General features: G+C 31.2%; 2 protein-coding genes across 3 annotated transcripts; both read left to right on the plus strand.

The window, feature by feature from the left end:
- The first annotated feature begins 408 nt into the window (after positions 1-408).
- LOC101499794 (EH domain-containing protein 1-like) lies at positions 409-6,197 on the plus strand. 2 transcript variants are annotated; one of them, XM_073368346.1, is made up of 16 exons: positions 409-481; positions 1,050-1,129; positions 1,718-1,786; positions 1,876-1,933; positions 2,437-2,489; positions 2,574-2,610; positions 2,728-2,789; positions 2,913-3,026; positions 3,167-3,269; positions 3,397-3,446; positions 3,730-3,858; positions 4,115-4,366; positions 4,477-4,556; positions 4,852-4,978; positions 5,673-5,816; positions 5,897-6,197. In XM_073368346.1, exons 2-16 carry the CDS (start codon positions 1,097-1,099, stop codon positions 6,080-6,082), a joined length of 1,497 nt encoding a protein of 498 aa, XP_073224447.1. In that variant the 5' UTR covers positions 409-481; positions 1,050-1,096; the 3' UTR covers positions 6,083-6,197. The 2 variants fall into 2 exon arrangements, with proteins under 2 accessions (XP_073224447.1, XP_004500109.1); XM_004500052.4 differs by lacking the exon at positions 409-481 and adding an exon at positions 553-773.
- A 943-nt stretch (positions 6,198-7,140) lies between these two features.
- LOC101500115 (upstream activation factor subunit UAF30) lies at positions 7,141-8,076 on the plus strand. Its single transcript, XM_004500053.4, has 2 exons — positions 7,141-7,478; positions 7,719-8,076. Exons 1-2 carry the CDS (start codon positions 7,305-7,307, stop codon positions 7,845-7,847), a joined length of 303 nt encoding a protein of 100 aa, XP_004500110.1. The 5' UTR covers positions 7,141-7,304; the 3' UTR covers positions 7,848-8,076.
- The last annotated feature ends 2,009 nt before the right edge of the window (positions 8,077-10,085 follow it).

Genomic DNA, 10,085 nt, shown 5'->3' on the forward strand with positions numbered 1-10,085 from the left:
GTAAAAAAAAAGTTATAAGTTTCAAAACATATTTATTATTTAAAAGTCATATATACTTTTTTTATTAAAAATACAGTTAATATTCATATTAATAAGTGTAAAAGTAATCAATATCAAAATTATTTTAAGGAAAAAAAATTCAAAACTAATACATTAAATGAGTTTATCTGACCTTTGTGATTTTTGTTACTTTAGGGAAAAACTTTCAAAACTAATACACAGTTTGTAATTCATGAACCATATTATACTAGCTACCCATAGATAAATTTGATTTAGCAAAACAACACATGAAAAAATAATTAAAAACTTCAGGGAAAAAATGAATTAAAAAAAAAAAAGCTATTTCTAAAGTGCTTGAAATTAATCTACCCCTACACATATCCAAATTTAAAGGAACACTCACACATACGTGTCTAATTGTTAACGAGAATTCAAATCCTAGATTCCAATTCATGCCATGTTTCAACGGTTAAACCCAAAAGTTAGTTAATTATTAATTATTAGTTATTATTAGTTAATTAATAATAAAAAGCACCATTTTTGCGCCAACTTTGTTTCCAACAATGGAACCCTTTCTTCTCTTGTGACAATCTGCATTTTGCAACCCCTCTTCAATTCTCTTTCAAACATAACATACAAAAACAAATTTTATACAATTTCATATTGTATATGATTGTTATTGCATGTTATGGAGATTGATTCAATCGCTTTTGATTCATGCTCGAAAGAGAATTTGACCCTTTATCAAGAGTGGTTCAATTATGCAGATTCAGGTTCTTATTTTAACAAAATTTCACTCTTTTTTTTTTTACTTTTGTGTAAATTAAATTTTCTGGGGTGTTTGTTGCTTTTTCACCTTGTCTGTGTTAATTTTTTTTTGAAGATTTGATCTTTACTCTAACGCTTTTTATATAGGGACATAATAAATGCATTTGAATTTTTTTTTCTTTTTTTACCCTTTATGTGATTTCTTTTCAAAAGAAACATTTTTGTATATATTTACTCTTTTGTGAAGAATAGAGGTGACTGAGAATTTGTTTTTTTTACAGATGGTGATGGTCGCTTTACAGGGAATGAAGCCACTAAATTTTTCGCCATGTCGCACTTGTCTCGCCAAGAGCTTAAGCAGGTTTTGAATATAACTCCATATTTTTTGCTTATATTTCATTCTGGAATGTGTATTTATTTTAGTTTGTGCATTGGAACAAGGTGTCTATATATATATAGGAATAGTATATTTGCTCACTAAGGTTGAGGCTTGTCAATTAGAATTTGAAGTTACTCTTTCATTGTGGTAAGGTATCTCAAATTTGAGTTTTATTGGCAAAAATTCAAGACGACATTGACTAGAGATGAGGTCTACGAAGAATTTATCAGTTGATTTTGTAGAGTTGAGTTAAACTAAAGTCTAAGATGATATTAGAAGAAATCAGAACCTATTCTAGATCTGTGAAATGGTAACAAGTGTTATCCGCACATTTTACATTGTCAATGAGAAGAGTGAAAGCACTTTATTGTTTACTAATTAATGCTAATTACATTGATAGTATTAAATTTGAATCATATAAAAGTTTGCTTTGATGCATTATTGTTTCCATTATATTCATTGGTACCAAATGTCCTAGTTGATAGTTCCACATAGTCTCTTTTTTCACATGGTTCTTTTTTTTTCCTTGTAACTAAATTGGATTTTTGGTGCTCACCTTACCAAACTAAGGTGTGGGCTATTGCAGATTCAAAGCGAGAAGGATATCTCGGTTTCAAAGAATTTGTCATTTCTATGCAGGTAATTCTTTTCATTAAAGAATAGTAAAGCTTTGCTTTATCAAAGGTTAATGCTATCAATTTCTGGATCCTAACCCATTTGAATTGTAGCTTGTTTCTTTAGGACAATCTGGCCACTCAATAACACATGATCTTCTCACTACTGATAGTAAGTTCTGTATTTTTAGGTTTGTTCTCTATTTTATGGTTTGATAATTATATGTATGGATTAGTTAATTTTGGGTATTACTCATAGTTTACCGATAAGTGGACAAGTTGCTCCAATCATAAGTAGGCAGGGGTAATCTTGTAAACTGTTATCCACGCATTTTACATTTTCAATGAGAAGAGTGAAATCACTTCTTTGTTTACTAATTAATGCTAATTACATTGATAGTGTATCAAATCTGAGTCATGCAAAAGTAAGTTGTAATTTGTAACCCTAATCTTGAATCATAATAGAAAGGTTTTGCAGTCTTAGATGTAGGCACAATTGGCTGAACTTCATAATCAAAGCTTGCATGTTATTTGTTTGTGTTTTTCACGTCTATTTTCTTTTGAACCAGGGTTGCTAGTATATCAGTTAATGATGTTGCAATGCATATTCTATTGCTTGTGTTGTGAGTATCTCTTTGATAAAGCTATCTAATAGAAACTTCACTTCTATTTCAGTTTTGCAAAATATAAAACCACCTCAAATGGAAGGTTTGGATGCATTAGTTGCAGTAAGTATTGCATTTTTTATGTTAACAATTTACGTTGATTTAAACAAAGTACTTATCAGTGCCTACTTGGTTTTGTTTATACAGAAGAAAAAGCGAAAACAAAAAGATAAAGATGTAAATGGTAATATATCTCTCCTTTTATTGACTAATGTCATTCACTTTGCTTTTGGTTGACTTTTTCTATTTCTTTCTTATTTTCTCTTGAAATTCCAAGTTCACTTAATTGGCAATAATGCAGCTAGTCCTAGTCCTCTGCCATCGCCTTCGAGTAATTGGTTTTCTGCAAAGTCAACGAAAAAGGTGCACATTTTGTTCATATCACTCTTAATTTGGTTTTTCTTTTCCTTCTGATTATGCCGCTTCCTTGTCAAATGCTTTCATATATAAATTTTTCACTTCTACATTTTGTGCATATGTCCATAGGTACCGGCTTCCTCAGTGACATCAATTATTGACGGTTTGAAGAGACTTTACATACAGAAGTTGAAGCCTTTAGAAGTTGCTTACCGATACAACGATTTCGTATCTCCTTTATTGGTCAGTACATGACTCTGGTTGATTTGTTTAATAAAGAAAATGATTAGCTAATGTAGTTATCTAGTGTAGTTTTTTTTGTTAAGCCGTGTTTTAAATATCGACAAACATATCGACTTAGTTTCTCTGTTGATTGATTGCAGAATAATAGTGATTTTGATGCCAAACCTATGGTTATGCTTTTGGGTCAGTACTCAACAGGGAAAACAACTTTTATTAAACATATGCTTCAAAGTAGTTATCCAGGCAAGTGATTTTCTTCAATTTCGACCCAAATAATATATATTTATGGAGTTATAATCATAACTGTTATTCTGTTAAACAATCTATGTTACTGATTCTATTTTCTTGTTTTTCCTATTTATGTAATTAGGCGCTCATATTGGACCTGAACCAACAACTGATAGGTTTGTTGTTGTCATGGTATGTACTAATTAATCATACAGTCTTAAGCATTTACTACTCATATGGTCTTAGAGGGTCACAAATCCCTTGAGCATTTTATTTTATTATTGCATTTACTACTTGAGTTGTGATTGGATGTCAGTGTAAAAATAATTTACATTGACAGTACATATTGCTTAATCTCTTTAGAATTTGTAATGATTTAATAAAACGAAATGCTAGAAATTTTGTGATATGAGGTCATGGTTGCAATAGCTTGAGTGCCAAGTTTGATATATTGAAATGATGGTTATCTATACAGTCTGGACCGGATGAAAGAAGTATTCCTGGTAATACTGTTGCTGTACAAGCTGACATGCCATTTGGTGGTCTTACAACTTTTGGCACAGCTTTTTTGTCCAAATTTGAGTGTTCTCAAATGCCTCATCCTGTAAGTTTCTCTACACAAGTTCGGGAAGAAAAAAATTTGTAAATTTTAATTTTTGAGTTTAATAACTATGAAATAACAATATAAAAAAGTTTTACACATGTTGAATCATAATTCACCATAGTACATTGTCATAATATTATATTACATATGAGATATGATTGAATGTTCGTGAAAAAGTTTATAATATCAATATATAGTAATAAAATTATTTTGGTTTTGTAGCATATGGAACTTACTTTTTCTCTTTTGTCCAAAGCTACTGGAGCACATTACATTTGTGGACAGTCCCGGAGTTCTATCAGGAGAAAAGCAACGATCACAAAGATCATATGATTTCACCGGTGTAACATCTTGGTTTGCTGCTAAATCTGATTTAATACTCCTTCTGTTTGATCCTCACAAACTTGATATCAGCGATGAGTTCAAACGTGTGATATCGTCTCTACGAGGGCATGATGATAAAATTCGGGTGGTTTTGAACAAGTCAGACCAAGTTGATACTCAACAAGTAAGATAGCAGAAACAATTAATTTTCTATTTGTTTACTTAACAAATCTTTAGCATCATTGTTAGGGGAAATCTAAATTGTATATTTAATTTTGTATCCTAATGTTGCAGTTAATGAGAATTTATGGTGCATTAATGTGGTCCCTTGGGAAGGTGCTCAATATTCCAGAAGTCATGCGAGTGTATATAGGGTAGGTCACTTCATATATGTGTATGCATTGTCGCATTCTCCACCATCAATCTTGAAACGACATCTTTGACAAGGAAAACTAGATAAACTTTGTTTTTGAAACTACAAGTTTTTAGATGCAATCTTTAGCATGTCGTGAAGTTGCAAACCCAGATCCCCTACAGTTGACTTTACGGTGCACCTAGATATAGGAATACTATTTTTTTACTGATTTTTCTCACCTTTTACATTTTGCATATCTCTATGCAATTTAGATGTGATTTAAATTTTATTGATTCTTTCATTTATTTTGGCAGCTCCTTCAATGACAAGCCTGTAAACGATAGAGCCAATGGTCTACTTGGCAATGAACTCTTTGAAAGAGAACAGGATGACCTTCTTTCAGATTTAAAAGATATACCAAAGAAGGCTTGTGATCGTAAAGTGAGTTTGTTTTTCATTTGATTTAACTTTTTAATCATAGTAAATATTCCCAACTAAATCAATACATGTATGTGCAATTGTTGCATGTTAGCAAAATTCTTTGATAGAGATTGCTTTGTGGAATGAGTTTTAAAGTAAAGTATGAACCACATAGATTGAAAGATAACAATAATGATTTGAGAGTACTTTTTAGTACATTTGGTGGGGTAACTTTGTTAAAAAGATTAGTGACCTTCGCACATTTAAGTACCAATTTTGTTGTGGTACCGACTTTATAGCTATTATTGTAGGTTGTGTCTTATATCTCTTGAATTTCAATAATCATGTTTTATTTTATCTATCTTTTACTTGGCCTACGGTTCCCGCGGAAATTGAACTGAACTTTGTCCTATGGTTCTAAATTGTGGTCTGCAACTGCATTTGGAGTTGGTATATAATGATTTATGAGATATCTGCAACAGTGTCACAACTGCAATTGCAGATGCATCAACTGCGACTACAATATATAGGTTTCTAGCATAATTGCAATTGCAACTGCGACCGCAATTTAAAACCATACTCAATCATTTTAGGTTACAAAGCTAAGCAGTCACCAGTGCACTGGCACATGCATAGAGCACATGGAGGATTGTTAAGTTTTATCTATTGAAATTCCTTCTTTTTGTAATTAAGATAACACTTGTGCATAATGTAGATCAATGAATTCGTAAAACGAGCTCGAGCCGCAAAGATACATGCATATATTATCAGTCATCTAAAAAAGCAGATGCCTACCATGATGGGGAAAGCTAAAGCTCAACAAAAACTCATTGATAACTTGGAGGGTGAATTTGCAAAGGTATGAATCCACCACTACTCTGTATTTCTCACATATTGTTTTGATAAGAATGAAAATTGAAACACATGCATAACTAACAGGTACAAAGGGAGTACCATCTACCTCCTGGTGACTTTCCAAATGTTGATCATTTCAAAGAGGTCTTGAGTGGTTATAACATCGACAAGTTCGAGAAATTGAAACCGAAAGCGATACAAGCTGTGGATGACATGCTTGCTCATGATATTCCTAACCTCTTAAAGTCTTTTAGAAATCCATATGGTTAAGTTGGCAAGAGCAATGACAAGGAAAAATTGTCTGCATTCATGCACAATAATGTACATGCTTTGTGATATATATGTATCATATGGTGCATATTAATATAATGGCTTCACCATCATAGCTCTACTTGTTGGGAAGAAGGGTTTTTTTGTTGTTGAATGAAGCATTAATGATAAAATTTAAAAAGAAAAAAAGGTTGTATTTCTCTAAAGAAAATGTTACAATTGCTTGGACCTATCACTTTTATAGGTCTTCCACTTTTTCAATAGACAATGGTGGTATATTTCATCTAATGGTCACAAAAACCTTCATATTTATGAATTATTACATAGAATGTTAGAAAGGTGGCCTAAAGTTTAAGATGGATTGCATTCAGTTTTATAAATTTTCACAAAATGCTTCATAGGAAATTACTAAAAATGTGATGAGAAATACACTATAAAATTCATATTCCCTAAAATTATTAGAGTGTCACTATATGTGTTTTATCTTTAAAAAAATAACTACGGATCTTAAAAATAAATTTTAAGTTCACTAAAATTAGAACTTTTAAAGTATTTGTTAGCATTTGTTTTTATTTAAAGATAAATTTATATCATTAAATATCTCAAAAGTTATTTCATGCTCTTTCTAATCTTTTCATTGATGTTTCAAAAAAAAAAATTATATATACTTATCAAGCATTTTCAAGTTTCAAGATTACATTAACAACTTTTTGTCAATTATACTTTTATCTAAATCAATTATTTAAGAAAAAAGAAAATAAATAAAATGTAAATAAGTGAAAGATCGTTGAAAAATAAAAATATATTTAGAATTTACTTATAAACTAATAATTCAAAAATAACTATAAAATTTACTCTATTAAAATGAATGTGATTTTCAGTTTTTAATATAAAATTAATTATATTTTTTAATCGAATCGTTTAATTAATATTATATCCACTTAGTTTACACAGTAAAGACGTGACAATTGTTAATATCAATATTTTGATAAAATTATTTATTATTATTATTATTATTATTTGCTTTTATTTATTTAGTGTAATTTTGAAATATGTGTGCAATGGATCAGCAATGATTCGGGAAAAGGGGAGTATTTTTTTGGAACTGAGTAGGGCATTTTTTTGGTAGGGGAATCCTTGTTCATCCCTAAAACCTGTTTAATTTTGTAGCCTCCTTCCTTTTAACAGTTCAATCCCTTCTCCTCTGAAGTTGATTGCAAGAATGCTTCCTCAGCGCATGAAAAAAGCTGTTACTGATAACCCTAAAAAGCTTGCCAACTTGATTGACCTCGTTAACCTTCCTTCCACTCTCAGAGACTTCATCGGTCAATCTCAAACTTCTCGTTTATCTTGCTTCATGCGTGTTTGGTCTTACATCAAAACCAACAATCTCCAGGTTCCCTTTCTCTTCACTCTTTTTTAGTCGTAACTACTATTGAATAGAAATTTTAACACTGTTTTGATGTTGTTTAATTGCAAACTTCCTAAAACCTAACCCTAAACCCCAAATCGTTAGGGCTTTTTTGGAATTTTTCATTTTATTCTGCTATTGTGTGTCCTGTAGCGGCCAGGGGTTGTTATACGATCTTTTCATTTAATACTGACTAAAAGATGAGTTGTTTCTTTGATTGAGCAGGATCCAAATAACAAGAATGTGGTGAACTGTGATGAGAAGTTGAAAGGTATTTTACTTGGGAAACCTCAGGTTGATTTAGCAGAACTTCCAGAACTTATCAAGCTACATTTTCCGAAAGAGCCAAAGTGATATTAGTATAGGAGCCTAGCAGTTGAAGCACTAAATCGGGAAGTAATCTTTTTGCTGTATGAATGGATTAATCTTATTACATGTAATCCAACTTAAAAATGTCCTGTATTGCTGCGGGATTTTGCATTTCATAAATTTTGTATTTAAGAAGCTTTCTCGTTGCAGTTATGATTTTGTATGCATAGATTGTGTGTATTATCATTTATGCAGAGTCATGTTTTTCTTTGAATTGGAACCTCTGCGGCGGGTGCAGAGCTGTTGCATCCAAATGAATTTTGATCTTCTCCTTCAAAGTTCTTTATTACATTCTCTGCAGTGGATGTGATTGTTGCCCGACGGTTGTTTTACAATGACTCCTAAAAAATGAATGTGATTTTTTGGCAAGAAAGAGGGGAAGAAGAATCGGAAACAAAAATGTATGGTGATGAATTTGTCGGACATTTTTTTAATATAAGTTCTACTAATAGGTTACAAATTCCAAATAAAATGGCTTCATAAGCCTTCTTTGCCATCATCGTCGCAACCGATGTTCAACCATTGCAACTCTTGCTCTCTTCTCCTTTTCTCACTTAAAGCCATTTACATCCTCTCTCTTCTTTATTGTTATTTTTCCATGTTTATTTTTTCCATTGCATTAATCTAACTGTTGAGATTTGTGAAGGAAAAAATGCAGTAGAGAACTTTGAAGGAGGGGATTCAAATCTCATTGAAATCTGAATTTTTCTGCTCTCATTTGGATCTAGATTTAACGGCCCTACACAAAGGATCTGGATTCAGAAGTAACTTCTATTTGCTTTTTTAATTACCTGTGTACATAATATTTTTCTACCTTGCATGTAAATAATAAGTTTAATTTGAGTCATTTCTAACATTCAATCTAGTGATCAGCTTTCTCTACTTAAGAACATTGCAGTTATACTGTGAATATCTTATATCTCATTAAGAAATGTTATCAATCATATTTGCTGTGTGTCTTTAAGAAGAAGAAAAAAAACGATTTTATTCATATGTTGTTTAAAATTGTGTGCTATTTTTAGAAAAATTAATTTCGCAAAGTATTGTAGCTTGGTCAATTATTTAAGTAGTAAGCACCTTCATTGGTTGGTGCAATGTTATTATTACATCTCCTTCACTTTCATGAAACCTGTTGATTATTATGACCTCGTAATTACAGAATATGACAGTCGTTATCAAATTTAAAACAATATAGAAAACAAAATACGTCTAGCATACAATTAAGATCGAACATACAATCATACGATGCAAGATTTATTCGGATTTATACACAGTGGAAATATAATAGCATACAAGATAAAAGTAAAAAGATAAGGGATAGAATGCACCAAGGTTTATCCTGGTTCAGCTGTCAATATGACAGCCTACATCCAATCCTGACAATCCAACTGGATTTCAGCTTTTTCTTCAATAGAAAGAATTGAGACTTGTTTACAGATTGTCTAGTTTCCTCGAAACCTATCTATCTAACTCAATCTCTTTCCTATTGCTTAACCCCTTGATCCTTGCAGTCACTCGTCAGACTCACACAAGAAGTTCAGCTCCTTCTTGATGATCTTTACATCAACGAAGATCGCCACCAGTTTTCATACTGGATTTTTCACAGATGTTTCTTTTTACAAAACTTTGTTTACAGAAAGAAATAAAAGAAGTACATAGTTTGTCTTCAATCTTGATCAATGTATCTTACACAATAATCTGGTTGTTCATTTGAGTGTTTGTGAGATCATTGTCTTTTCTCTCAAGAATTCTTTTTCAGCTCTCTTATTGATTATGAATAATCTTTTGGTCTGAACTGAAAAAGCAATATCAGAATGTTATAAAAAATGTTCTTAAGAGTTCTTCAGTGTTTTGAGGTATATTCAAGTGTGTTTCAAGTCTTAATGAGAAAAAGATTGAAAACTGTTTATATAGTTTTTGAAAAACAACTGATAAATTGATTTACCAATCGATTCATTAAAGTTATAAAACGGGCTTAATCGATTTGCCAATCGATTATCGCAAGTCTTGTTTTTCTTGAATCTTGAAACTATACAAACCAATCGATTTCCTAATCGATTCTTTTAATACACTTTCCAGAAAATTATGTGCAGACTTATATGAATCCATTGCATAATCGATGTCAGGTGTTTTGTTCCAATAATAAAATCAAACCAATCGATTACTTAGTCGATTCACTAAGCCACATAATCGATTCACAAATACACATAATCGATTTGGCCA

Source organism: Cicer arietinum, chromosome 5 (genome assembly GCF_000331145.2).
Source record: "Cicer arietinum cultivar CDC Frontier isolate Library 1 chromosome 5, Cicar.CDCFrontier_v2.0, whole genome shotgun sequence".
Classification (NCBI taxonomy): domain Eukaryota; kingdom Viridiplantae; phylum Streptophyta; class Magnoliopsida; order Fabales; family Fabaceae; genus Cicer; species Cicer arietinum.

Excerpts from the sequence above, each read along its gene's own strand:
- LOC101499794 (XM_004500052.4), top strand. The coding sequence starts at position 689 with ATGGAGATTGATTCAATCGCTTTTGATTCATGCTCGAAAGAGAATTTG. Across the intron at positions 3,027-3,166 it reads ATTTCGTATCTCCTTTATTG|AATAATAGTGATTTTGATGC; the intron begins GTCAGTACATGA and ends GATTGATTGCAG. Across the intron at positions 4,367-4,476 it reads ACCAAGTTGATACTCAACAA|TTAATGAGAATTTATGGTGC; the intron begins GTAAGATAGCAG and ends CTAATGTTGCAG.
- LOC101500115 (XM_004500053.4), top strand. The coding sequence starts at position 7,305 with ATGCTTCCTCAGCGCATGAAAAAAGCTGTTACTGATAACCCTAAAAAG. Across the intron at positions 7,479-7,718 it reads TCAAAACCAACAATCTCCAG|GATCCAAATAACAAGAATGT; the intron begins GTTCCCTTTCTC and ends TTGATTGAGCAG.